The sequence below is a fragment of the Pelodiscus sinensis genome, chromosome 24 (assembly GCF_052426305.1).
Source record: "Pelodiscus sinensis isolate ZL-2025 chromosome 24, ASM5242630v1, whole genome shotgun sequence".
NCBI lineage: Eukaryota > Metazoa > Chordata > Testudines > Trionychidae > Pelodiscus > Pelodiscus sinensis.
In genome coordinates, this window is record NC_143075.1 from 21,196,126 (window position 1) to 21,223,327 (window position 27,202).

The following is a 27,202-nucleotide window of genomic DNA, read 5'->3' on the forward strand; positions in this document are numbered from 1 at the left end:
AACTGTATTGTTCTTGTGGCAGCATCTGGCTTTCTTCCCTGTGTACCCGCCCCCTTGTCCTAAGAATTATTGCTCTGAGTTTGACTAATTGAAACAAGCCATAATGGTTGTTTTGATATTGGCACGGGGAGGAGTTTTGTATTGTTTCAATTAAGTGTATCTCAGTTGCACTGTATTCCCTTTTGAGAGATCAATTTTGATTCCTTTGAGTAAGTGTGCTGGAATGGGAGAATTCCTATCGTCAGCTCCTCTACATCCTTCGGTTCACTCTAATCCTCTGCCTCGTCGTACTGGGAGGTCTCGGGCGGCTTTGTCCTCACATGAGCTTTTTGGAATTTCTAAGGGGTCCCTTTGTGAAGGGCTTCACGTATCTTCCAAGTAACTAAAATGATGGGCTATTTTCCAAGGAGCCAAAGGGATTTGGGCACTTGCTTGTCTTTTCAATTCAGTGGGAGTTGGGGCCACCACGCAAATGATCTACTCGTGTGCCTGAGATCAGGGAGGAGTGGAAATAGGCCCCACAGTTGCAGAGCACCCCCACATCCAGAATCATCCTCCTGCTGGAGGAGATGGTGGCCGTGGCCAGGGCCAGGAGGAGGTTGACACAGAGGTTCTGTGACTTTGTAGGGCCACAGCTAGGGTGTACAAAAATGAGGCATGGGAAAACGTGGACCCAGAATTTCAGCAGGCGTGTCTGGAGAAGCTATAAAAGGGGCTGTAACCTGGCACACTTGAGGTAGGTGGATGCCAGGTTCTCCTTCACACCACAGAAGGGGCAGGCATTGGGAACTGAGATGAACCATGCCAGGTACATGCCTGTGCTCAGCTCTGTGCCTAGTGGGCTCTGGGATCAGGTGGAATAAAGACTGCTCTACCCGGGTTCCTCACCTTCCACAGGTGCTGTAGGTAGGCCCACCATTTGTTGGGGTGGGACACGGGGCTGGGGCAATGGAACATGTGGAATGAGTATGCACAGTTGGTGTCTGGGCACTGTCCGGAGTGGATGCAGGACATATAACCAGCTGGGATTAGGAAAGGGGCTTGTGGACCAGGGCCCCAATAAAAGAAGAGTGGCTAACTCCAACCTCTCCGTTTGGCTCTCAGTAACCTAGCGCTGCAGTGCCTGGCGTAGGCAGCTTTCAGCAGGGGCTACGGATGGTGTTCCCTGTAAACTGTGGCCCCTTGGGAAATTAAAATTAGGGATGTTAAGCTTTAAAGCCTGTAGCTGCTGAGAGCTAATAGCAGTAACCGGCTGTGCAATATAAAGCTTAAATAAACGTTATACTACAGGGGTGCCTCTGTAGCAAAGCTGCCTCCATGGGAGCAGCAGGGCTCTGCTTCTGGTGGGCTTTGCAGCTCCAGCTGGCCCCAGCCGCCCTGCCCTGTGCCTGGGGCGCAGCAGGAGCAGGACTCTTAACGGGGGCTCCCTCCCTGCCCAGCCAGCAGGGGGCTCCCTCCCTGCTCAGCAGGTGCGGCTGGAGGGGGGGCGGAGCTTCGAGGTTCCATTCGCCTCGCCGCCCCGCCCCGCCCCGCCCCGCAGCGCCCATTGGCGGCGTCCCGCGTGACCGGGCCGCTGGGGGCGGCGCCAGAGCTCGGCCCAGCGGCGCGAGCCAAGCCCCATCCCGCGTGCGGGAGCTAGCGCCATCCCCTCCCACGCATGCGCTGCGACCGCCCCCCCGGATTGGACGCGCGCTCAGGGGGCGGGGCACACGCAGGCGAGGCGGAAGTGCCTGCTGCAGGTGAGAGCAGGGGGCCTTAAAGCGACAGGCTGCGGGAGGCGGGAGGGGCGCGGTGACTGTCCGCCCCCGGGGGCGGGGCTGGCCCGTCCGGGAGCCGGGTGCCCCTCGAACTGCCCCCCCGCATCTGGCTTGCTGAGTGACCCTGGGCACCTCCTTTCCCTGCTCTGTGCCTCAGTTTCCCCATCTGCCCCTGTGGCCTGGTAGGGCTGCCCCCCCCCTCTAACCCTCTCCTAGCTCCCACCACGGGCCCGCTGTGTCGGGGGAGAACAGCTGGAGAAGCACCTACATCGGCTGCATGGAGTTTTGCCCCAGGAAACCAGGTTCAGCTGTAGGGAAATACAAACCTTTAGGCTACGTCTACACTGGCATGATTTCCATTAAAAGTATTTTTGGAAAAATCATGCCAGTGTAGGTTGGCAGGATAGGATGCTTTTCCGGAAAAGCACTTTTTGCAGAAAAGCGTCCATGGCCAATCTAGACGCGCTTTTCCGCAAAAAAGCCCCGATCGTCATTTTCGCGATCGGGGCTTTTTTGCGGAAAAGAAATCTCTGCTGTATACACTGGCCCTTTTGCGGAACAGTTTTCTGGAAAAAGACTTTTCCCAAACGGGAGCAGCATAGTTTTTCCAGTAAAGCACTGATGATTTTACATTAGATCGTCAGTGCTTTTCCGGAAATTCAAGCGGCCAGTGTAGACAGCTGGCAAGTTATTCCGGAAAAGCGTCTGATTTTCCGGAATAACTGGCCAGTGTAGACACAGCCTTAATGTATTGGGGTGCGTCTACACTGCAGGGCTTAACTGGAAATAAGCTATGCAAATTGAACTATGTCAGTTGCGTCTCTTATTTCGAAATAGGGAGTGGCTACGTAGCACTCATCTCGGGATAGAGCGCGCTCTTCCTCCGACTTCCCTTACTCCTCGTCCAATGAGGGTTACAGGAGTCAGAGTAAGAAGTCCTCCAGATTGACGGTATTTTGACACCATTTCAAAATAACTGCCTGTGGTGTAGTCGCAGACTTAAGTTATTTCAGAATAGCGTTGCCGTGTAGACGTACCTTGAGTTACCAATTTGGAACGTGCCAGTCTTTCAAGGGCCCAGCTCCTTCCTAAGCAGCCTTGTTCCCTGTTGGGATGAATGGGAGGAGGAATGAATAACAGCAGGAAGAAGTGGTAGAAATGTAGCCGTGTTAGTCTGGTGCAGCTGAAACAAAAAACAGGACTGTGTAGCACTTTAAAGACGAACAAGATGGTTTAATCGGTGATGAGCTCGAAAGCTCATCACCTATTAAACCATCTTGTTAGTCTTTAAAGTGCTACACAGTCCTGTTTTTTGTTTCAGCAGGAAATAACTTTTATACAGCACGAGCCAGAGAAGATACCCCTGGGAAACGATCACATCAGCGGGTTAATAACAGCTTGTGCGCTTCAGCTTGAGGTGGCCAGAGGCACTTCACGTGCAAGGGAAAAACACTTCACCTACTGCCTAAAATGCATCCACCTCTGGGGTGCATGGTAGCTGTTTCATAGGGCACAGTAATGCTGTGCAATAACATAGAACTGAATGTGAGGAAGAATTCTGTATCTAGACAAACCTATAGGAGGGATTTAATGTGGCAGATTATCATTACATAACCGGGAGCTTGAGTTATTGTAGCTATTAGTTAAATTGGAGAAGTTGAAGATAAATATGAAGGCGGGTAAGGAACTGGTTAAAAGAGAGACTACAGCAGGTCATAGTGAAAGGGGTCAGGCTGGAGGATAGTTTCTAGTGGAATTCCCCAGGGATCAGTCTTGGGACTGGAGGTGAAAGTCAGCCAGTGCATCCTGATTTGCTACTCCGGCAAGAAGGAGCCAGCTGGCCTGTTGGGGCATTCAGCTTCAGAGGTGGCACACTCCCAGCCTGCCTCCTGGGGCTGTCCTGCAGGCTGCTGCGCTAAGCATCAAGCAGATGAAAGGGAATGGCTGGGGGCACCCCCTACCGGTCCAGGATTGCCCCAGCCCGGAACCCCTTTCCAAGATGCCCTTTAGAGAAGGCAGGGGGCTGCACTTCACCTGCTCCCTGAGATTTGTACCAGGACATCTGCTGTTCCCCTTCCCATCACTGTCAGGGAGCAAGGGGAAAGTGCACAATTTGCTACATTCCTCTCACTCTGGCAGGGGAGGTGTGACGGCGCGTCGGGGTTTCCCCAACTCCTGCACCCCCGTAGTGGCACGAACAGATTCCACCAGCCAGTAGAATAGAGGGAGTTTATTGCTTCTCCAAGATACAGCACAGCATCAATGTAATCTGGTTACAGGGCAGGCCTAGGATGCCTCAGCCCCCCTAGAGATGGGGGGAGACTGGGCCCTTAAAATCCAGCCCCTTCCCTAGGCTGCCTCCTCCATGATCCCAGCCAGGAAAACTCCCTGTCCCTTCCAGCCCTGCCCCCCAGCCAGGGCTGATTTCGCCCTCCTTCCTTTGTTCCGCTCCCTGGGAGATAACTGGTCAGACAGGTTTGGAGCCCCCTTGCATAATGACTCATCCCCTGCCCTGCTGGGCCGTGCTGCAGCCTGCAGCCAGCGGAGGTCACCCACAGCCCACTGCCCAGCATAGCAACCAGCAAAGTACCCCCACTACGTCACAGGAGGTCAGGGGGCAGACAAGCTGGACATTTTGCTCCCATTCCCTTACAGGGACAGAAAGGGGAACAGCAAGCAGTGTCCTGGTATGAATCCTGGGGGGAAGCGGCTTTAGTTCCCCTGTCCTCCCTAAATAGTGCCTTTTCCTTGCAGCTCCCACACCTGCAGCTCTCTGCCCTGAGCCCCTCCTCATCCCTAACCCTGACTCCTGCACCCCCCCACATACCAACCCTCTGCTGAGCCCCTCCTCATCCCTAACCCTGACTCTTGCACCCCCCCACATACCAACCCTCTGCTGAGCCCCTCCCCATCCCTAACCCTGACTCCTGCACCCCCCACATACCAACCCTCTGCTGAGCCCCTCCCCATCCCTAACCCTGACTCCTGCACCCCCCCACATACCAACCCTCTGCTGAGCCCCTCCCCATCCCTAACCCTGACTCCTGCACCCCCCACATACCAACCCTCTGCTGAGCCCCTCCTCATACCCCCCTAACCCTGACTCCTGCACCCCCCACATACCAACCCTCTGCTGAGCCCCTCCCCATCCCTAACCCTGACTCCTGCACCCCCCACATACCAACCCTCTGCTGAGCCCCTCCCCATCCCTAACCCTGACTCCTGCACCCCCCACATACCAACCCTCTGCTGAGCCCCTCCCCATCCCTAACCCTGACTCCTGCACCCCCCACATACCAACCCTCTGCTGAGCCCTTCCCCATCCCTAACCCTGACTCCTGCACCCCCCACATACCAACCCTCTGCTGAGCCCCTCCCCATCCCTAACCCTGACTCCTGCACCCCCCACATACCAACCCTCTGCTGAGCCCTTCCCCATCCCTAACCCTGACTCCTGCACCCCCCACATACCAACCCTTTGCTGAGCCCCTCTTCATCCCTAACCCTGGACTCTTGTACCCCCACACACATTCCAACCCTGTGCCCTGAGCCCCTCTTCACTCACAGTCCTGACTTCTGCAGCCCTTGCACACATCTCAGACTAGACTCCTATAACCCCATGCTCCCTGCTCTGAGCCCCCTCCACCCCGACACTCCCAATCCCCTGCTTTGAGCTCCCCACATTCCACCTCACACTTACATTTCTTACAGGTGCTGTAGTATCACGACCACCCAACCGCCTATCCTGAGGGGTCCCCTGGGAGGAACTGTGATAGGACGGTACCTGTTAGAAACTTAAGTTACTCCCCCCTCTGCTTGGCATTAATCTTATTTAACATTTTCCTTCATTGCCTTGGCACAGAAAGTGAGAGTGTGCTGATAAAATTTGCAGATGATACAAATATTGGGAGATATTGCCAATATGGAGGAGGACTGGAATATTATACACGATCTGGACAGCCTGGAAAACTGGAGTAATAGAAATGGGATGACATTCAATAGTGTAAAAGTGCAAGGTTGTGCACTTAGCAAAAATGTGTGTCATTAGTCCCTATGAGCTGGGGACATAGCAATTGGAAGTGACCCAGGAGGAGAAAGACCGGGGTGTATTGGTCAGGCACTGAGCCCCCCATGTGATGCAGCCATGAAAAAGGCTAATTCGGTCCTAAGTTGCATCAGGTGAGGTATTTCGTGTAGGGAAGGGAAGTGTTCTTACCGTCATACAAGGCACGCTCTGGTCTCCCAAGGTTAAGAAGGATGGATTCAAACTGGAACAGGTGCCAGGAATGGCTACTAGGATGATACGAGGAACCTCCCTTCTGAGTCTAACCGAGGCTGAGGAGAACTGTGATTGCTCTTTGTAAACACGTCAGAGAGATACACACCAGGGAGAGAGAGCAATTATTTAAGTTAACAGTCAATGTGGACACAAGAATAGATGGCTGTAAACTGGCCATCAAGTTTAGACTTGAAATTAAAAAAGGTTTCTACCTCTCAGAGGAGTGATGCTCTGGAACAGCCTCCCATGGGCAAAAAAAAATAACATGTTTCACGTTACTGTGGGAGAGATCTAGGTTGGATATTAGGAAAAATGATTTCCCTAGGAGGGTAGGGAAGCACTGGGATGGGTTCCCTAGGGAGGGGGTGGAATCTCCATCCCTAGAGGTTTTTAAGTCTCGGCTTGACAAAGCCCTGGCTGGGTTGATTTAGTTGGGATTGGTCCTGCTTTGGGCAGGGGGCTGGACTTGATGACTCCTGAGGTCTCTTCCCACTCTATGGTTCTATGAGCTGGATAAGTTTCTGGAAGGGAGGGGGAGTTACTCTTTTACATCTCTAGTTTGTGACCGAGCCAATGGTTTTATGTATCCATATGTAAAAACGATCTAAAGAATGACCTAGAACCTAGACTGCTTTGCCATTGGTATAAAACAAAAGCCATTCATCGGCTCCTCTTTGGAAGCCTTGGGCCTGGAGGAATAATAATTCTCCCTAGCACATTTTATCAGTAGTTCTCAAAGTGTGTTGCAAAAGAGATTGGTATCATTAGCTCCATTTTATGGAAGGGGAAACTGAGGCACATTGCGGTTCCCTTTAAGCCAGGAGCCAAGTGACTCGCTCGAGGTTGGCTGGGAATGCAATCTAGTTCTGTTAAGTCTGGTGGTCTATCCACCGGGCTGCCCTAATTCCCTTCGGGTATGTCTACACTAGCCCCCTAGTTCGAACTACCTGTTATTCCTCCTGGAATGAGGTTTAACAGGTAGTTTGAACTAGGGCTTTAATTCGAACTACCAGGTCCCTGCCGCGTGTAGACGCAGGCAGTTAGTCTGGACTTGTACATTTCAAAAATGGCGACCGGCCGGGAAGATGCAAATCAAGCGCAGGATATTTAAATCCCAGGCTTGATTTGCAACTTCGAATGCCTACATTAGCCTCCCTAGTTCGAACTCGGGGGCTAGTGGAGACATACCCTGAGAGATCTCTGGTAGCTGGTTCTCTTATATTAGCCTATTGTTATTTGTAATCCAAATTCTAGTAGCCTCTAAAGATCACGGTTGAGACACAAGGAGCTTACAGCCTAGCCAACGGGTGGGAGGGGAAACTGAGGCACAGAGAGGGGAATAATTTGCCGTCATAAAGGAGAATAAACCTATGGTATTTTTGTGTTAGTAAATGTATTACCCACAGATTGAATTCCTTTCCCTTTTCGCTCCTTCCACAGATGTGTTGACAGTGGTTGAGTAGCAGACGTTGGCTCCTCACAGCTGCCTGTCCAGAGATGGCAGTTTCCCCTGGATCTGTGCTTGTCCCAGACTGGCACAGGTCGCCAGAGGGCAAAGTGTACTTCGCCACCATCCTGCGGAAGAACAAGCGGAAATTTTTTGGTGAGTTCTTTCTGCCCCCATGGCTGTTGCACGCCCCAGAGGCAGCTAGTGAGAAGAGATGTCTCCAGAGGACAAAGTGACGTGGCAGGAATGGAGAAAGGAGGTGGGAATCGGCTGCTGAAGGCCTTTATCCCTCTTTGAGGGTTTTCTTGGCCACCTATTTTGATCCTATTGGGGAAATAAAACTGCAGATTCAACTGCAGACCATTTATAGACATTGAATGGGCCTGGGGGGAGCAGGAGTTTTGGGCATCAGCTTCCTCCCCTGCAAACGGGCTCATAAGGGTGAGATCAGGATTGTTTACAACGTGCTTTGAGATCCTTAGATGGAAGGGCAAAGCTTTACTCAGCGAGTGCTGGCTAAGACCTGTGGCATGTGTGTCAGAAGCAGCCATGGGCTGAGAGGGAAGGTCCTCGCGTGGATCGGTTGGAAGACAGGAGATTGGAGAGAGATGGGACCCAGCCGAGGTACAGCGGGGTGCTCAGACCGGCTCCCTGCCTGCTGTGGTTCCCGCCGGCTGCTGCTCTGTGCGCCCTTTGGGGGATCTTTGTGTGCTGCCCGCACCCACCACCCCCGCAGCTCCCAGTTTCTGGCCACTGGGAGCTGTGGGGCTGGTGCTGGGGGAGTAGGGGCAGCAGCAGCAGGAGCCAGATGCGTCCGGGAGCGGCACCGCAGTCCAGACAGAAACGTGGGCTGGGCCGTAGTTTGCCCACCTCTAGCCTAGGGCCGTTGTTCAGCTCGGTTCTTTCATTCCAGGGCTGATGGAAAGGCCAGTGCTCCCCCCGCGGATGGCCGCCGACACGGCCAGCTACAAGGTTTTTGTCTCTGGGAAAAGCGGCGTGGGCAAAACCGCAATGGTGGCCAAGCTGGCGGGACTCGAGGTGCCCAGTGCGCATCATGAAACAACAGGTGATGGGGGAGGCGCAGGCGCCGGCGCCCCACGGGGAACGAGACTCTCTTGGCCGGCCCGGGAGGGGGGGAGAAGCGGGACAGGCCGGGGGATAGTTCTTGGAGGGACGGGAGGAGCAGCGCTGGTGAGATCACCACAGCGGGGCATCCTGCTGTGAGCCCAGAGAGGACTTAGCGCGTCCCTGGAGAAGAGGGAGGCAGAATGGATTTCCTTACCCATCCTGGGTCAGCCCCGTGCCGATCTGCTATGGGACCTGCTATGCCGATCTCCCTGCTCCCAACCTGCCTGGCGCTCTGCTTTCCCTCTTGGTCTGATTGTGGGGATCGGCCTCCCTTGGGTGCTGTCCCGTTAGCTAGCGGCGGAGCCCTCCCTGTCGTCCGTTGCAGAAGCCACCGGAGCCTAACAGAGCCCGGGGGGAGGAGGCGGGTGTAGCTAGGCCTTGTGTGTATCCAGCTTGTTCCCCCAGTTATGTGGAACCCGTCTGGGGGTTTCCTCCTGGTTGTGCTGTTGTGTGGGGAGCGCGGACACAGCACGGACAGGCCTCCCTCCGCACAACAGGTGACGGGGGTGGAGCGAAGGGAAGAAACCTTCAAGCGAGGGAGCGGGGAGGAGTTCTTACCAGTGCGAGCAGCCGGCCCTGGGGAGTGGGAAGTCGGGGCAGCAGCATTGCAGGGAGCCTGGAACAGGCTGCAGGTGATAAACGGGCCAACGTCAGGGGTCCGGCTCTCTTCGGGCCTTGTTGCCCTCTTGCCCCTATTCCCCCATCCAGATGCAATGCTCCCTGCTAAGCACCCGTCCTGGATGCCGCGGGTTCCCTCAGCCTCCCAGCGCACAGGCATCTTGTGGGCAGGGCAGCTTCTGTGAAATACAGAACAGGTCCAGTTCCGCGGGAATAATGCCACCTAGTGAATCGCCAGCCCCACTGCCTGAGTGTCTGCCGTCCTGACACGGCCTTGGCTCTGGATGGGGAGGGGGGATTTGAACCCACCACCATGGGACATTACACAAGTCACCTGCTTTGTCCTGGACCTTCAGTCCTTCTTCTGGGACACAGGGACGGAGATCCCGCCCTGCTGGGCAGGTGAGGGCTGGGATGAGGTGGGAACAGCAGCCGGCCGTAGACAGGCAGGGCTGTTGTTCTTTGGGCGTGCACGTTTACCCTTCTCGCCCACAGACTCTGTTCTTAAACCTCCCTTAAAGGCTGGTGAGCTTGGCCCAGGGTGGGATGTTCCCCATGTTACAGGTGGGGAAACTGAAGCCCGGGCCAGGCTGGCGCTTGTCCGAGGACCCGCAGAAAAGGAACAGCACAACGAGGAATAGCACTCAAGTCTCATGACTCCCCGACTCCTAACTGCCGGCCGACGCCGCTTCCTTAGTGTGGCTGCCAGGCCTGCGTCCGAAGCGCATAGCAGGCGTCAGTTGATTAAACCTCAAATGTCCCGTGAGGCCGGTCCATGTCAGATCCATTTCACAGATGGGGAGACCGAGGCCCAGAGGTTCTGAAGCCCAAGGTCACAAGGGGAGTGCTGTCCACTATGTGACTCCCTCCAAGCCCTGAGAAAAGGCCTTGGCGCCCGGGAGTTGGGAGCGCTCGGGGGGAAACTAAACACAGCGGCTGATCTCCTTTCAGGGATCCAGACGACGACGGTGTATTGGCCGGCCAAGCTGAGGGACAGCGGCAGGGCGCTCATCTTCAGGTTCCACTTCTGGGACTGCGGAGAAGCAGCTCTAAAGAAGTTTGATCACATCCTGCCTGTGAGTCAGCCCTGGGCCGGGGAAGCCGTCTCAACCCGCTGTCTCCCCAGGAGCCGAGACTGACTCGAGGCACAGAACTCGGGTCTGGATTTCAAGCACCCTGCGCTCGGGGAATGTTCAGAACTGGGCTGGAGGGTCAGGCCTGACGCTAACAGCTGCGGCGAACCCCGGGGAGGAATGGGTCTCTTAGAGAACTAAATGGCCCCTTTGGAGGGAGAACTTGGGCTGTCGACACAGCCTGCGTGGTAAGAGGCAAGGCTGAGGGGTCACAGCAGGACCAGACGCCCTCTCCCCTCTCCTTTGTCTCCCTATCACATGCCTGCCTGGCTGACTCCAGAAAGAAATGCCTCTAAAATGCATTGGGGTTCATTCTCATTTCCATTTGATGCCCTCTGCTCTTGGTGCAAATGAGAGTCAGGCCTGCTGGTGTCAGGCATGCCCTGGTAGGCCAGTGCTAGTCAGGATTGATGTAGGTGGGCCTTTTTCACGTGGGGAAACTGAGGCACAGTAGGGGGAAACATCTCATGTCAGGTCACATGGGTGCGGGTGGCAGAGCCTGCAATGAAACTTGGGTGTGTCTGCCAATCCAGGGGTCAAGCTGCTAGCTGGTCCCTCCATCTGCTGTCAGGGACTAGCTGTGTGCACCTCGTCTGATATACAAAGTGTCACCCTCACCTAGGCCTGCAAGGAGAAGGCAGATGGCATCCTCTTCCTGTTTTCTTTCACCGACCGCTCATCCTTCAACGACCTCCCCAACCAGATCTCCCGTGTCACGGAGGGCGCCGAAGACCTTGTCAAAATAGTGATCGGCTCCAAGTATCCTTGACTCGCTGACTCCACTCCACCCTGTCGATTGCTTCTAGCCCTTGTGACGCTGATCGCTGGGGTTTCCTGCTTGGGATGGGGGTTAGCTGGACACAGACAGGACTGTTTACTTCCTGTGGCACTGCAGAGCGAGCTGGAAATGTGTAGCACAGACCCAGTAGTTACACCTTGAGGTCCCTGTGCAGACAGGACCTGGCCCTCACAGGCACCTGTTGGGAGGGTCAATCTCATTAGCTCTGCTCCACAGATGGGGAAACTGAGGCACGGGACAGGGAAAGGGACGGGACTGGTCCGAGCTACACAGGCAGCCAGTGACAGATCTGAGAACAGAACCTAGGAGGGCCTCGTTCCCCCACTGACCGATCTTTATTCGGACTGCACTCGAAGGTCGGGGCTTGGACTGGTCGCACCCTAACCCTGCCCCCGCATCTCTCTGAAGCCGCCGTCTCGGTCTGCAGAATCTCCGCTCCCTTTAGAATTGGGGGGGAAAAAAAACCCAACCCCAAAGCGGCGTCTCTAGCTGCTCCGTTGTGGTTACAGCCTCAGAAAGAGGAGCAGGGCTGAGCTCGGCGAGGTGGGAACTGCGCCATTGCTCGCGCAGGGCTCACGGGAGGAGACTCGGCTTTCGGGCCACCCCCTGTGGCCAGCCAGAGGCTGCTAGTGGCCCGCAGGCGTGCGAGGCTGCAGCCAGGGAATGAAGCGCTGGGAGGTGCCTGAGGGGGCTGGGGGGGGACAGCAGAAGGGAGCAGGAGGCTGCAGCTGGGGCCCACAGAGCTGGATGCCCAGACTGCTCCCTGTGCTCTCCCGGAGTCGGAGCTCAGCCCGTCCCAGCGCCTCCTTCCCTGCATGCAGTCGCCTCCCCCCGGGCCCAGCCGGGAGAGCTCTGCACCGTGCAGCTCCAGCATCCAGGCCGCAGCCCCCTTCCCTCCTGGGCAGCCCTGCGCGCAGGCCAGGCTGCAGCCAGATTCGGAACCACCCAGTGCTTCCCTTGGGGCTGCAGCCTCTCAAACCTGCCTGCAGGTGGCGCCTTTCTTCCTGGTAATTTGCTAATAAGCAGCGTGGGATAGGCCACCGCAGGGCCCATGGGCACAGTCCGAGCTGGGGGGGGGGAGGGGTAAGCGACGCCGGGGAACGTGCACGATCCTGTGCGGAGGAACTGCCCTGTCTGGCGTCTCATCACAGGGACTCACATGGGCGAGCCTTGTGGAGGCGGAGCTTGGAACAGCACCGCCCCCTTTCCTCCTCGGCAGCCAGGCTGTTGGAGGATCCTGGGGGTGGGGGTGAGTGGGTCCCTGGCTCTGTCTCAGGTTTCCTGTAGCGCCCAGGATGCCAGTCGCAGGCCTGTAGAGCCCCATGCAGCTCCAGTCGCTCTGCCCCATGGCAGCAGAGAGCTGGGCCAGTGGTACCAGGAGCCCTCTCCCCCGTCCAAGCATCCGGCGGGGCAGATGGCAAGAGAGGAAGGACGTGCCACCTGCTCCATCCGGAAGGGGAGATATTGGGCCCAATCCAGACTAAGCCACATCGTGGCCCGTCGTTTTGCATGGAGCCATCGGGGGGGGGGGTGAGGTGCCGTGCCCTGGCGGTGCTGGCTCCGGGCTGCCATCCGCCTGCCATGCTGTGAGCGCTGCCTCCTTGACAGAGCCCGCCCAGGTTCGACCAGTTCATGCACACCGACGTCACGGAGCGAGACCTGGCGGAGTTCCAGCGCGCCTGGCGCCTGCCCGTGCTGCGGATGAAGAGCGTGAACGGGCCCCGGCTGGCTGATGGGCAGACCCTGGATGGCCGCGCGGGGCTGGAGCATGTGGCTCATGTGCTGAACGTGCTGGCGGAGCACCTCTGGTACCAGGACCAAGTGGCGGCCGGCCTGGTCCCTGCGTTGCAGCCTGGCGCGGAGGAGACCTCCCCATGCTGAGAATCAGCTCGCCTAAAACTTGGACACGACTGGCGGGAACTCCACTGCAGCCCCGTAAGGACCAGCTCATGTGCAGATCTGGGAGCCTTCTGCTCCTTCTGGCTCTAGCATATAGATCTGGGAGCCCTCTGGCTCTAGCTTCCACATCTGGGGGCCCTGTGACTCTAGCGTCCCCATCTGGGAGCCCTGTGGCTCTAGCATCCCCATCTGGGAGCCCTGTGGCTCTAGTGTCCCCATCTAGGAGCCCTGTGGCTCTAGTGTCCCCATCTAGGAGCCCTGTGGTTCTAGCTTCCATGTCTGGGAGCCCTGTGGCTCTAGCGTCCCCATCTGGGAGCCCTCTGGCTCTGGCATCCAGATCTGGGAGCCCTCTGGCTCTAGCATCATGCAGAAGCACCCTGCTTGGCACTGGCATCACACAAGCCCACGGCCAGATTCATCTGGGGACCTTTGTTTCTGGGGGCTGTGCCCTGAGACAGCACAGTCCCGATTTCCAGAGAAGCTAAACACCCTCAGCTCACACGGATGTTCCTTGGGGTCAGAGCACCTCAGCCCCAAGCATCCCACGCTGGGTATCCAGAATCCCAGACCACTCCTGGCTTTAGCTTTGAGCGGAGCCGGTCCAGCTGCAGCCTGTATGCTCCTTCCTTCGTCCCTATAGAGAACCAGGTGGTGGCCAGGGAACCGGTGGAGGCTGGCGCGGTGGGACGCGGTGGGTGGGGCTAGGCCGTTTTGCAGCTCCGGGGATGGGTGCCCCAGCTTGGCATGCCAAAGCAGCGAGACGGGCTGGGCGGCTCGTGGCTGACTCCATGTGGACGTGGCATGGCTGAGCGTGTCCTTCGGCCGCGTGCACGTCTGAACCTCCATCACCTTCGTATCCGGCGGGCTCTGGGCTCCGAGCAGCAACAGCTCTCAGTTCTTGGTTATTAAATGCTGATGCCTGTTTGGGTGGCATTGAAAGGTATCCCCAGGGTCTAGCTCGCCCTGGCTCTGCCTGTGGCATGAGGGGCCGGGCTGCGGTGCCCGGGTGGGATTCAGGCTGAGTTGTGGTGAGTCTCTGCCCCCTGCTTGTGCTGGCGTCAGGGGCATGGCCTGGGCTGGCAGCTCGGGGGCCATTCCTGCCCTCGCTGGAGCTGTGGGTAACTGCCAGGCCCTGGGTGACTCGGTGAAATCTGAAAACAGGCTCCCAGAGTGGCTGGGTTTGATACATGGACCCATGCACTCGCCAGGAGCCCAGCTCCAGCTGCGCTGACACGCAGGAGTATCGCCCCGGCCCTGCGGGCGGGTTCCACCGACCAGCCCGGAAGGGGGCACTTCAGGAGAAAGGCGGAAACTCACCATAAGAGCCACTTGAGATCGACTCTTCTTTGTCCCCCCCGACCCCTTGTCACGGCTGTTCCCCACTCTGGCATGACAAATGCAGAAGTGGAGGCGCAAGAGCACCCCAAAACCTTGCCTCTGCAGGCTCTGGTACAACAAACCTCCCCCCCCCCAGATCCTAATACCTGGATTTTGGGAACTCCACGGTCACCACCCAAGTCATTCCAAGAAAACCAGGGAAGAGATCACATGGGAAACTCCTCCCTAAGGTCAAACTCTCCCCTGCCCCAACCTCCGTTTTACTTGGAGTTGAGAAAACCGGGGGGGATTCACAGACCACAGTGGACTCTACCCCTAGAACCAGGCTCTGAGTTAAAGGACACACCAATCAGCCAGTTCTGGTTAATTAGAAAAAGAAATAAACTTTTATTATCAAAACAAAACTACAGTTGCAAGCAAAGTAAAGTGGCTGGCTGGAAAGAGGCGTCAATTGATCTAGGTCAGCTGTGGCCAACCTGTGGCTCAGGAGCCACATGCGGCTCTTCCTCCCCCAGGGTGCGGCTCACAACCCTCCCCCCCCCCGTGGCTCATAAAGCCACCCCTGTGCCCCCGAAAATGGCCCTCTCCTCCTGGCTGACCTGCCGAAGAGACAACAGCCTCCACCCCCAGAGTCCGGTTTCTCAGGCACCTCTGTGGCCAGTGCGGGTCGCAGAAGCCCCCAGGACTCTGTTCCGCAAGACAGCCTCTTGGAGCAAGAGTCCCAGGCCCCGGAGCAGACGTGAGGGCGTTGGCTGAGACAGGTGGGGCAGGCTTGGCTTTGCAATGACAGCATGACGCTGGGGGCTCCTGGTTGTGTTCCCAGCTCTGCTGCTGGCTTGCCGTCTGAATGTGTGTGAGCCATGCCCCCCCCCGTGCCTCAGTTTCCCCATATGTGGGCAGGGGCTGATGCTCTGTGCTCCCCACAGGGGTGGGTGGCTCTGGTCACGTGTAAGGGGCTTTCTCTGGGCATGGGAAGGGCAGCAGGATGTGAACTGAACCCAAAGCTGCGGATCCGCCATGACTGGGGAGTAGGGTCGGGGACCCCTACATCCCTCCCTAGCCTGGCATGAGTCTGCAGCACTTTCCCTTGCAGCCACGGCCTCTGCCCCCCGCCTTCATCCGGGGGGACGCTGGGTTGGCACCAGGCACCTCCCCCCTCCCAACCCAGAGGCCTTTCCTTCAGTGCCGGCTGCCAGGGTGGGTAGCTCAGGAGCTGAACTTGGGTCCTGCCCAGGTGCTGGGCAGTGTTCCCTGTAAGCTGGGCACTTGTGCCTTTATCCAGGAGAGATTCCAATGCCGCCCAGCTGATTAGCAGAGCACCCACAACTGGGGTTTGTTCCTGTGGGTGGTGCACATTCACACCTGCCTCGGTGCACATAACATTATTCTGCACATGGCTGGAAAGATTAGAGGGCGCATTGGTTGCTGCCAGCTTGGCCCACCCACCCCTCCTGTGGCTCCTTCCCAGCTGTTGGCAGGATCATTCCTGGGGAGGAGCTGGGTGCTTTGCTGCTTGACGGCAGGGAGCAGAGCGCAGGAGATGGTAGCTCAGGCAGGGGCATGCTGGTGCCATGGCCCAGAGCTCTGCGCAGCCAGGAAGGCAGCAATGGATACGGGTGACAGGGCTGGCGTGTGTTGTACGGCAGGGGGCAGCGGCCAAAAGGCAGACACACGCGGGAAGTGTTCCCACAGTGGCCAATTAGTCTGCCGTGCGCAATCCCGTGAGGCCCTGGCAGCCCCGGGCCAGCTGGCTCAGAGCTGCCATGGCAAGAGTATGGCTGTGTGTTTCCTGGCACCTTTGTCCCCTGGCTGCCATCCCCGGGGGGCTTGCCCATTACCGTTGGATGATGGGGCGCAGTCACGCTGCCGATGCAGCTGATCCGCAGCCCCCCCACTGCTGTGCCAGTCCTGGGCTCCTCCCAGCTCTGCTGATCCACCACCCCCAGCTGTTCCAGGCCTGGCTCCCTCCCAGTTCTGCCCAGGTACCTGAGTGGGCTGGGCCAGGCCAGGCTCCCCATGCCCAGCCCTGCCAATGACTCTCAACCTCAACGTGAGGTAACTGGCTCTGTGGACAGGGGAAGGTGGTAGATGCGATAGACCTTGACTTTAGCAAGGCTTTTGATGCGTCTCCCACGATATTCTTGTCAGCAAGCGAGGGAAGTGTCGATTGGAGAAATGGGCTGTAAGGTGGATAGAAGCTGGCTAGACTGTCGGGCCCAACGGATTGTGATCAACGACTCGATGTCAGGTCGGCGGTCGGTTTCTAGCGGAGTGCCCCAAGGATCGGTTCTAGGGCCGGTTTTGTTCAGCATCTTTATTAATGACCTGGATGAGGGGATGGTTTGCACCCTCAGCAAGTTTGCGGATGACACTAAGCTAGGGGGAGAGGTAGATACGCTGGAGGGCAGGGATAGAGTCCAAAGTGACCTGGACAGATTGGAGGTTTGGGGCAAGAGAAATCTGATGAGGTTCAACAAGGACAAGTGTAGAGTCCTGCCCTTGGGACGGAAGAATCCAAAACATTGTTACAGGCTGGGGACTGACTGGCTGAGCAACAGTGGGGATCGCAGTGGATGAGAAGCTAGATATGAGTCAACAGTGTGTCCTTGTAGCCAAGAAGGCTAATGGCATATTAGGGTGCATTAGGAGGAGCATTGCCAGTAGATCTAGGGAAGTGATTATTCCCCTTTATTCGGCTCTGGTGAGGCCACATCGGGAGTATTGTGTCTAGTTCTGGGCCCCCCACTGTAGAAAGGTTGTGGACGCATTGGAGAGGGTCCAGTGGAGGGCAACCAAAATGCTAAGAGGGCTGGAGCACGTGACCTATGAGGAGAGACTGAGGGAGTTGGGTCTATTTAGTCTGCAGAAGCGAAGAGCGAGGGGGGATTTGAGAGCAGCCTTCAACTCCCTGAAGGGAGGTTCCCAAGAGGCTGGAGAGAGGCTGTTCTCAGTAGTGACAGATGGCAGAACAAGGAGCAATGGGCTCAAGTTGCAGTGGGGGAGGTCTAGGTTGGAGATTAGGAAAAACTATCTCCCTAGGCGGGTGGGGAAGCGCTGGGCTGGGTTCCCTAGCAAGGTGGTGGAATCTCCATCCCTAGAGGGTTTTAAATCTCGGCTTGACTGGGTTGATGTAGTTGGGATTGGTCCTGGCTCGGGCAGGGGGCTGGACTTGATGACTCCTGAGGTCTCTTCCAATTCTAGGATTCTAGGAACTTGCCAGAGCACAGGGAGGTGCCTTTTTGTACAGACAAAGCAGGTGTAGGGGGAGGCTGGACTTGGCAAACTCATTCTTCAGCAGGGGCCGAGCCCGATGCAGCCTGGCCATGCTGGGCCAACGGGTGCATGGGCAGCTCCGAGCTAGGGGATCACTCCAGATCTCTCTGCCTCCGAGCCAAGCACTGCATCAGAGCCTGGCAGTGCTCTGCATCCCTGGGGAACATCAGCTGCTTGCTGTCAAGCAGACCCCGGGCCGCATGCAAAGCATCCTTGCGGGGCCACGCCCAGAAGCGAAGCCTGAGGTCTGTGAAACGAGAGGCACCGGCCAGCTCTTCCCGACACTGGGGTGGGAGAACGCCTGGTGGAGGGGGATGGGAAGAGATTGATTCGTTCACCTTGGGGAGGCCAAAATTCCTCCGCGCCTCCCTCCCTGGCTCTAAAAGCTGCTGCTTCCGCTCTTGTGTTTAGCGGCTTCTCCGCGTGGTTTTCACGGAGCGTCTTTAATAGTTAATGTCTCCCCCCGGGGGACTGGGACTTTGCGCCAGGTCGAGAGGCCGAGAGACGGGCGCTCCGGAGAGCTGGAACTGACGTCATCCCTCAAACGGCTCCTCTGCAGAAAGCCCGTTTCCTGCGGCCCCATGGAAAATGCAGCCTGGCAGGGCGGGGCGGGGGCAGGCTGGGGAAGGGCCTTCGCGACACTGAACCTCAAGGCAGCTAGGCCGGGGTCCCAGTGGAGCAGCGTTTCTAGAACATCAGCTCAGAGGCTGCCGCACTGCCTGCGCTCCCCAATCCCCATGGCCGCTCCAGAGCCCACCTCCCCTCCCTCCCTTCAGTGGGTCCCTTATCCTGCCTTCCTAATGCGGGAGCCAGCTCCATCCGTGGGGTGGCCGGCTCCCCAGGGGGCACCCTATCCCCGAGGCCTCTCTTGAAGCGCAACTGACGCAGCTGGAGCCCAGGCCGGGCCGCTGACCTGTCCCTTGTCCTTGCACAGACCCGTCCAGGCCCTGCTGACCCACAGGTTCAAACCCCTTCCCTCCCCGCAGGGCTTCTGCTAACCGGCCCTCTGCTAGAGCGAGAGGCACGTCGGTGTGCGGCCAGAGCACTGGCCTGCGAACCGGCCTGCTTCCTGCCATGGAGGCGGGTGCCCACGCCGTGCCTCAGTTTCCCTCCCTGTGAAGGGGATGATTCTGCCTCCCGGGGAGAGGGGTTGTGAGGCCTAATTCATGAAGCATATGCTGCACTTTGGGCTCCTGCCCTGGCAAAGGGCTGGGGGCGGGGGGACTGTTCCAGGCTGGTGCTGTCGTGGCATCAGCTGAGCACGGCTCTAACCCCTAGGTGATGCTGCCTCCGGCCCGTAGAAGGGGGACAAGCCCTTACGTTGTTGTGCGATTCTGGCAGGCGGCAGCCCTTCCCTCCCTGCCGCGCCGTTCACTGCCCGTGACCCTCCCGTGCGACGTGGGGCCCGGAGTCTCTCCAGCCCTTGCACAGACAGTGCCGCATCTGCTGTTCCCTGCCTGACGTAGCCTCCCCTCCCCGCACTCCAGTCTCCTCCTCCACAGCAGAGCCTACCCGCTGCACTGATTGGAGCTCTATAATTACCAGCCACTGGCAGGCAGCTGCTGCCGCTGGACCGGTTCCCCTGGCAGCTCTGGCCCGCCTGCTGGAGACGCTCCTGGGGGCGTGCACGCAGGGCAGGAGGGGGGTCCGAACTCAGCTGCCGATTCACTAGGAATGATGCTGCTTCCGCCCCGCCCTGCCGTCACCCCTCGCCCAGGTGCAGACCTGCTGCCTTGACCCGGGGCCCCTGGAGTAGAGGAGCCCTCCCGGCCCCGCCCTGCTCAGTGCATCCCTGGGGCTGCAGCTCCTGGGTCCTGCGCTCTGGCCCCCTTTGCTCCCCTGCAGTGGGGCGGTGCAGACCTTGTGCCATGATTCGGAAGAAGGGGTCAGAGGCAGGCGCTCAGGACACCAGCCTGCTCATCGCCCTGGACAGAAGCCCGTACAATGGGGCACCCTCCGCCGGCTTCGTGAGTACGGGGGCACGCGGGGAGAGCGGCTAACCAGGGCCTTGCTGGTGGTGCCGGGCCGCTGCGTAGGAGGGGTCCGCTCCCCCGATCCCAGCACAACACCCGAGACGGCCAGGGAGGGTCCAGGTGTCGCCAGCCGGGGGGTGTTCGCTGCTGTGGCCTGGCTCAGGGCCTGGTCGGGGAGGGGGGAAGTGGTTCCTTGTGTTCCAGGTGAGGGTGCAGTTGGTTTCGTGTGTCCAGAGCATCCACGGCTCACGCGGCCCAGCCCCCACGCCCCAGCCTGGCAGCCAGGGGTGGCGTCGAGTCGAGAAACTCCTCTGCTGGAACAGTCCCTGTCTGCAGCCCCACACCGGCTCTCCTGGTGCCAGGCCCCTCTGCCCACACGCTCCTGTTCTGGGGCTGGAGCCCAGCTCTGGCCAGCGGCAACGCTGAGACTGACAAACTCGTTTCACTCGTGGCCCTGGCACAACTGCGGCCTCGTGCTCACGCGTGCTTGTGCACTCCCCTGCCTCGTGCTCACGGGCACTTGTGCACCCTCCTGCCTTTCGCTCACGGGTACTTGTGCACCCTCCTGCCTCACGCTCACGGGCACTTGTGCACCCCCCACCTCATGCTCATGGGCACTTGTGCACCCCCCTCCCTCGCGCTCATTGGCGCTTGTGCACCCCTCGCCTCGCACTCACGAGCACTTGTGCACCCCCCGCCTCGCACTCACGAGCACTTGTGCACCCCCCGCCTCATGCTCACGGGCATTTGTGCAACCCCCTGACTCACACTCATGAGCGCTTGTGCACCCCCTGAGCAGTGTGTGCTGCTGGGAGAGACTCCTCTGGATCACTGCAGGGGCAGCTACTGGCTCCCAGTCCCAACTGTGCCCCCAGCACAGGCCACGGGGGCGTTGGCAAGTGCCCCGCAGCTCCCAACGGCCTCTGTGGGCCTGAGGGGGGATCTGGAAACAGAGCCCCCTCCCCCCAGGCTCCCCAGTGCCCACCCTACCTGCAGACTCTGCTCTTCCCAGCGGGTGGACGGACGGACAGACGGACGCACTTGTGGGAGGGAGCCAGGCTCCCCGGCCCTTGGGGGCTCTGTTCCCACTAGCAGCCGGCAGCACCAACAGAAAGAGCCACTCAGGCCGATCCAGCAGCCACCGTCAACATCCCTGCCCCCACACCCCCTAGACAGCTGCCCTGAGAGCGGCCCCGGGCTCCCAAGCACCTGCCTCCCCAGCCCCACGGCTCCAGATGGGCGTCCCCGGGGCGTCTCCCTCGCGGGGCCTGGCCCAGCCGGAGCTGCAAAGGCGGCCGGTAGAATCCCTGCAGGAGTTTGGGGGGAGGGGGGGCGGGGAGCAACAGCAGCTGGATCTGCCCAGCCCCCCTCATTCCCAAAGCACCTCCCAGCCCTGCTGCTGCCCTGGGCGAGGTGGGTTCACAGCGGGGCTGGGCCCTGGCAAGTGGTCAAGGGCAGCACTTTGCTGTGGTGGGATGGGGGCTGTGGGGCGGAGGTTGGGTGCAGAAGGGAGCTTGGGGCAGGGGACTGGGTGCAGGAGGGGGTGGGGGGAGTGTGCGCGCGTGTGTGTGCGTGTGTGTGCGTGTGTGTGCGCGCGCGCGCGTGCGAGTGTGTGTGTGTGTGTGCGCGCGTGTGCGCGCGCGTGTGTGTGTGTGCGCGTGTGTGTGTGCGCGCGTGCGAGTGTGTGTGTGTGTGCGCGTGTGTGTGTGTGTGTGTGTGTGTGTGTGTGTGTGAGCGCGTGCGCAGCCCAGGGGGAATCCTCAGGAAGCTGGTTTCTTGCTCTTCCATGTGCTGATCCCCCCTGCGCTAATGGAATCGGGGTCCCTGAGGTGGAGGAGACTTGAAACAGACCCAGAGCAGCAGAAGCCTGGACAGGGGAGCCTGGGGATGGGATAGCCGGGGGCTGTGGGGCAGGACTGAGAGGCACGGGAAGGGCTGGGGGTGGGGCTAACCCACGGCTGGGGTAGCTGTGGGGCTGCGGGGCAGGACTGTGGGGCACGGGAAGGGCTGGGGTGGGGTTAACCCACGGCTGGGGTAGCTGTGGGGCTGCGGGGCAGGACTGTGGGGCACGGGAAGGGCTGGGGTGGGGTTAACCCACGGCTGGGGTAGCTGTGGGGCTGCGGGGCAGGACTGTGGGGCACGGGAAGGGCTGGGGTGGGGTTAACCCACGGCTGGGGTAGCTGTGGGGCTGCGGGGCAGGACCGTGGGGCACGGGAAGGGCTGGGGTGGGGTTAACCCACGGCTGGGGTAGCTGTGGGGCTGCGGGGCAGGACTGTGGGGCACGGGAAGGGCTGGGGTGGGGTTAACCCACGGCTGGGGTAGCTGTGGGGCTGTGTGGCAGGACTGAGGGGCACAGGAAGGGCTGGGGGTGGGGTTAACCCACGGCTGGGGTAGCTGTGGGGCTGTGTGGCAGGACTGAGGGGCACGGGAAGGGCTGGGGTGGGGTTAACCCACGGCTGGGGTAGCTGTGGGGCTGCGGGGCAGGACTGTGGGGCACGGGAAGGGCTGGGGTGGGGTTAACCCACGGCTGGGGTAGCTGTGGGGCTGTGGGGCAGGACCGTGGGGCACGGGAAGGGCTGGGGGTGGGGTTAACCCACGGCTGGGGTAGCTGTGGGGCTGCGGGGCAGGACTGTGGGGCACGGGAAGGGCTGGGGTGGGGTTAACCCACGGCTGGGGTAGCTGTGGGGCTGCGGGGCAGGACTGTGGGGCACGGGAAGGGCTGGGGTGGGGTTAACCCACGGCTGGGGTAGCTGTGGGGCTGTGTGGCAGGACTGAGGGGCACAGGAAGGGCTGGGGGTGGGGTTAACCCACGGCTGGGGTAGCTGTGGGGCTGTGTGGCAGGACTGAGGGGCACGGGAAGGGCTGGGGTGGGGTTAACCCACGGCTGGGGTAGCTGTGGGGCTGCGGGGCAGGACTGTGGGGCACGGGAAGGGCTGGGGTGGGGTTAACCCACGGCTGGGGTAGCTGTGGGGCTGTGGGGCAGGACCGTGGGGCACGGGAAGGGCTGGGGGTGGGGTTAACCCACGGCTGGGGTAGCTGTGGGGCTGTGGGGCAGGACCGTGGGGCACGGGAAGGGCTGTCTCAGCATGTCTGTCTCTAGCGAGCACAATCTTCCTCCATTTCCCTGAGCAGGGAACTCTCCCCCCACACTGCTCCCCCCCGAGATGGGAGCCAGGAATGTGCCGGTGGTTTCGGGGGGTCCCGGTCCTGCTCTGACCCGTTGCGCTTCCCCCGGCCACAGGATGAAGAGGAAGGGGCTGATCCCGTCTTTGTGCCCTGGGACAGAGGCTACGGCCCCAGCGCCAGGGGCAACTGCTTCCGGGATGGGCAAACCCAGATTGGTGAGCGCCCCGTGCCCTGCCCTCGGGCGGCGCCTGTCTGGGGGGGCCACGTGCCCCACGGGGAGCCCGCTGGGAGCGGTGGCTGCCTGCCCAGCCTCTCGGAATAGCCCAGCAGGCTTCAGCCGCTGGAGCTCAGCGCTGGCCACGTTCCCGTGGGCGGGGGGTGCAGGTGTCTCTAATCCGCGCTCCGGCGCTGCCCTCTGCGATCTTGGGGCTCCTCTGCCGGGGGCCAATGGGCCTCCGAGCTGTTCTGGTGGCTGGGCAGAAAGAGGCTCATTGCCGAGACAGGGACACGAGAGCAAGTGACTCTCCCCAGGATGCCCGGGGGTCAGTGGCAGAGGCGAGACGTGTCCTTCCACGTCCCCGTCCCAGCCCCCCCCCCTTGTTCTGCACTAAATCTCTTCTCTTCAGCCACATCCTGGGGCAGAGAGTTCCGCCGGCTGCTGCGTCCTGCCCAGGGCAGTAGCGGACAGACCCACAGCCCTTTGCTCGCTTATGGCAACGATGCGCCCTCCCTCCCCAGCACCCTGCTCACACCCGCGGGTGTCTGCCCCAGGGCCCAAGGCCAGGCCCCCTGCAGCCCCAGGGCAATCTCTGCTCACGCCAGCCGTGGGGAGCCCCCGGTGCATGTGCTGGAGGGAGGGTCACATTCCTCCCAGCAGGGGGCGGTGGGGGCACCACGTGGGTAAGCCCCCCCCCCACTCTAAGGGCCTCAGGGCTGTTCCCCCCGCGCTCCATCCCGTGCATGGTCCGGGTGCCGTATTGTCACCGAGATTGTCTCTGCTGCGCCCTGGCCCAGCGCCAGGCTACGCCACAGCCCCTGCCCTTCCCCCGCAGACTTCGTGCTGGTCTGGGAGGAGAAGCTGCGCCCCCCGAAGAAGAAGAGGAGGAGGAAGCTGCCCTGCCCTGAGGCCAGCGGTGACCGGCCAGGGGGGCGCCACGAGCGCTGGCAGAGGAAATTCCTCAACAACCTAAGAAATGCCGGGCTCCTGATGGAGAAGGTGAGTGGGAGAGACTGAGACCATGAGAGCCTGCCACGTCCCACGCCCCATCCCCAGGGCCCTGCCACGTCCCACGCCCCCATCCCCAGGGCCCTGCCACATCCCACGCCCCCATCCCCAGGGCCCTGCCACGTCCCACGCCCCATCCCCAGGGCCCTGCCACGTCCCACGCCCCATCCCCAGGGCCCTGCCACGTCCCACGCCCCATCCCCAGATCCTGCCACATCCCACGCCCCATCCCCAGGGCCCTGCCACGTCCCACGCCCCCATCCCCAGGGCCCTGCCACGTCCCACGCCCCATCCCCAGGGCCCTGCCACGTCCCACGCCCCCATCCCCAGGGCCCTGCCACGTCCCACGCCCCATCCCCAGGGCCCTGCCACGTCCCACGCCCCATCCCCAGGGCCCTGCCACGTCCCACGCCCCATCCCCAGATCCTGCCATGTCCCACGCCCCATCCCCAGGGCCCTGCCACGTCCCACGCCCCCATCCCCAGGGCCCTGCCACGTCCCACGCCCCCATCCCCAGGGCTCTGCCACGTCCCACGCCCCATCCCCAGGGCCCTGCCACGTCCCACGCCCCCATCCCCAGGGCCCTGCCATGTCCCACGCCCCCATCCCCAGGGCCCTGCCACGTCCCACGCCCCATCCCCAGGGCCCTGCCACGTCCCATGCCCCATCCCCAGATCCTGCCACGTCCCACGCCCCATCCCCAGGGCCCTGCCATGTCCCACGCCCCATCCCCAGAGCCCTGTCAAGTCCCACACCCCCATCCCCAGGGCCCTGCCACGCCCCATCCCCAGACCCTGCCACATCCCACACCTCCATCCCCAGGGCCCTGCCATGCCCCATCTCTAGAGCCCTGCCACATCCCACACCCCCATCCCCAGGGCCCTGCCACGCCCCATCCCCAGACCCTGCCACATCCCACACCTCCATCCCCAGGGCCCTGCCATGCCCCATCCCTAGAGCCCTGCCACATCCCACACCCCCATCCCCAGGGCCCTGCCACGCCCCATCCCCAGACCCTGCCACATCCCACGTCCCCATCTCCAGATCCTGCCACATCCCATACCCCATTCCTAGACCCTACCATGTCCCACGTCCCATCCCCAGGGCCCTGCCTCAACCCACATCCCCATCCCCAGAGCCCTGCCATGTCCCATGTCCCCATCCCCAGAGCCCTGCCATGTCCCATGTCCCCATCTCCAGACCCTGCCACGTCCCACGTCCCCATCCCCAGACCCTGCCACATCCCACGTCCCCATCTCCAGACCCTGCCACGTCCCACGTCCCCATCCCCAGACCCTGCCATGTCCCACATCCCCATCTCCAGACCCTGCCACGTCCCACGTTCCCATCTCCAGACCCTGCCACGTCCCACACCCCATCCCCAGACTCTGCCTCGACCCACATCCCCATCCCCAGACCCTGCCACATCCCACATCCCATCCCCAGGGCCCTGCTTTGACCCACACCCCATCCCCAGAGCCCTGTCACGTCCCACACCCCATCCCCAGAGCCCTGCCATGTCCCACACCCCTCCAGGCCTGGCCCTCACCACAATCCTTCCTAAGGTTTCCAGCTTCTTTCTAATCCCTGAAAACCAAATGCGCCTGCCCCTACCCTCACAGCTCCTCCCCCTTACCTGCCCCTTCCTCTGAGGCTCTGCCCCACCTGTCTGCCCTCCCGCCACCTGCAGACCCAGGGTGGGAGGAGCTGAGTGGAGCCTGCCCACCTGGCCAATTGGCACAGTGGGGTGGGGGAAGTCAAAGCCCCAGAGCAAGAGGTCGGGTGGGGGAAATCAAGGCACAGTGGGGTGGGGGATGGGTCCCTGGAGCAGGGATCAGAGTGGGGAAATCCAGGCACAATGGGGGGGCAGACAGGATTCCCCCCGCCGGGGTCCCATCCAGGTGCCAGTCAGTTCCCTCCCGCGGGCTGGGGGAGCAGCAGCAGCTCTTCCTGCCCGCAGCCGGCTGGCCCTGCATGGCTGACCGGGCCCTGCCCGCTTCTCTTTTCAGCTGGAGACTGGACCCCTGGCAACCCCAGGCCCCTACCCTGCTCCCCAGCCCCTGTCACGCCCCTTCCTCTCTGGATTCCCAGAATGGACCTCCCTCTCCCCAGGCCCCTGCCATGTCCCTTCCCCAGGGCCCTCACCCCCCCCATCCCTCTGCCTCGGGCTCCAGGCCTCAGTCCCCTGCCGTTTCCCTCCCTCCTCCGGGCCCCAGCCCCCACGTCCTTGCTGGGGGTGACTGGGCATTGGGAGGCTGCGGCCTGGAGCTGCCCCAGGTGGGGCACATGCTGCTCTGCCCCTGGAGCTCCCCGTCCGGTCCCTGCTGCTTCCCCCAGGAGGAGACGCTGAGCGAGCGGAAGAGCATCCACTACCTGAAGCTGAGCGCCCCATGGGACGTGCTGGTGTACTACGCCGAGGAGCTGTGCCTGCGAGCCCCCCTGCAGGTGCGTGCGGGGTCCCTCCCCCCAGCCCCACGTTGTTCTCGCCCCTCAGGCCCCACTCGCATCCCCCCTGCTGTCCCAGCCCCCCAGGCGCCGTGGCTGAGAGGCAAGGGGAGGCGCTGGTCTTAGTGGCCACTCCCTCATGTCTCCCTGCGCCTGCTCTGGCCCTTCCTGCAGGCTCCCCCAGATGGCGGCTGCCTGGCGAGTCTTGGGTCTAGTAGCTTTGCCAGAGCCATTAGCAGAACATTTATCCCGTTAACGAGCCACTCGGGGGGGGGGGGGGGGCAGGAAGCCTTTTAACAGGCATTTGCCAGCTCCCACATGTCTGCGCGTTCCTTTCTGGAATTGCAGACGAGCCGTTGTGCATTATGGACGCCAAGATTTACTCCGCACATGCGCGTCTACAGGCCTCCGCTTCAAACGTGCTTCACAATATTTCATTAGTGCATTGCTGAAGATTATTAAAAAACCACCTCTAAAAATCCTTTGCATGGATATTTAAATGCATAATCTGAGCATTCCTCTTTAGCCTTGAACGCTTGGCTCTTCGGTCAGAGTTTTTTAAATAAGGGTGCTCTATTGAAGGATTTATCTAAAATACACCTTTTAACATTAATCACTGTAGTACAAAAAGCTTGGTTCCAAAGTCTCCTGTCTTTTCTGTCCCTCCCTCTAAATTTAATCTTTCTCCCTTCGCTCCTATCCCAGTCACCTTTTAGGCCTTGTCTATCTTACCTGCAAATCCGAATTAAGATACACAACTCC

The 27,202-nt window shown here is 60.4% G+C and overlaps 2 protein-coding genes across 5 annotated transcripts in view; both read left to right on the plus strand.

Moving 5' to 3' along the window:
- Positions 1-1,564: 1,564 nt before the first annotated feature.
- Positions 1,565-16,774, plus strand: CPLANE2 (ciliogenesis and planar polarity effector complex subunit 2). 2 transcript variants are annotated; one of them, XM_014569568.4, is made up of 7 exons: positions 1,565-1,739; positions 5,469-5,537; positions 7,477-7,639; positions 8,397-8,549; positions 10,181-10,305; positions 10,985-11,121; positions 12,781-16,774. In XM_014569568.4, exons 3-7 carry the CDS (start codon positions 7,534-7,536, stop codon positions 13,040-13,042), a joined length of 783 nt encoding a protein of 260 aa, XP_014425054.3. In that variant the 5' UTR covers positions 1,565-1,739; positions 5,469-5,537; positions 7,477-7,533; the 3' UTR covers positions 13,043-16,774. The 2 variants fall into 2 exon arrangements, with proteins under 2 accessions (XP_014425054.3, XP_006115131.3); XM_006115069.5 differs by lacking the exon at positions 5,469-5,537.
- A 205-nt stretch (positions 16,775-16,979) lies between these two features.
- The window catches only part of LOC102447234 (anoctamin-7), a 35,439-nt gene continuing 25,216 nt past the window's right edge, over positions 16,980-27,202 (plus strand). For all 3 annotated transcript variants that reach the window (XM_075906377.2, XM_075906378.2, XM_075906379.2), the window contains exons 1-4: positions 16,980-19,638; positions 22,886-22,985; positions 23,823-23,986; positions 26,333-26,440. In XM_075906377.2, coding sequence (XP_075762492.2) covers positions 19,540-19,638; positions 22,886-22,985; positions 23,823-23,986; positions 26,333-26,440 — 471 coding nt within the window. In that variant the 5' untranslated portion in view covers positions 16,980-19,539. The remainder of the gene's footprint in view (positions 19,639-22,885; positions 22,986-23,822; positions 23,987-26,332; positions 26,441-27,202) is intronic.

Excerpts from the sequence above, each read along its gene's own strand:
- CPLANE2 (XM_014569568.4), top strand. The coding sequence starts at position 7,534 with ATGGCAGTTTCCCCTGGATCTGTGCTTGTCCCAGACTGGCACAGGTCG. Across the intron at positions 8,550-10,180 it reads TGCGCATCATGAAACAACAG|GGATCCAGACGACGACGGTG; the intron begins GTGATGGGGGAG and ends ATCTCCTTTCAG. Across the intron at positions 11,122-12,780 it reads AAAATAGTGATCGGCTCCAA|GTTCGACCAGTTCATGCACA; the intron begins GTATCCTTGACT and ends GAGCCCGCCCAG.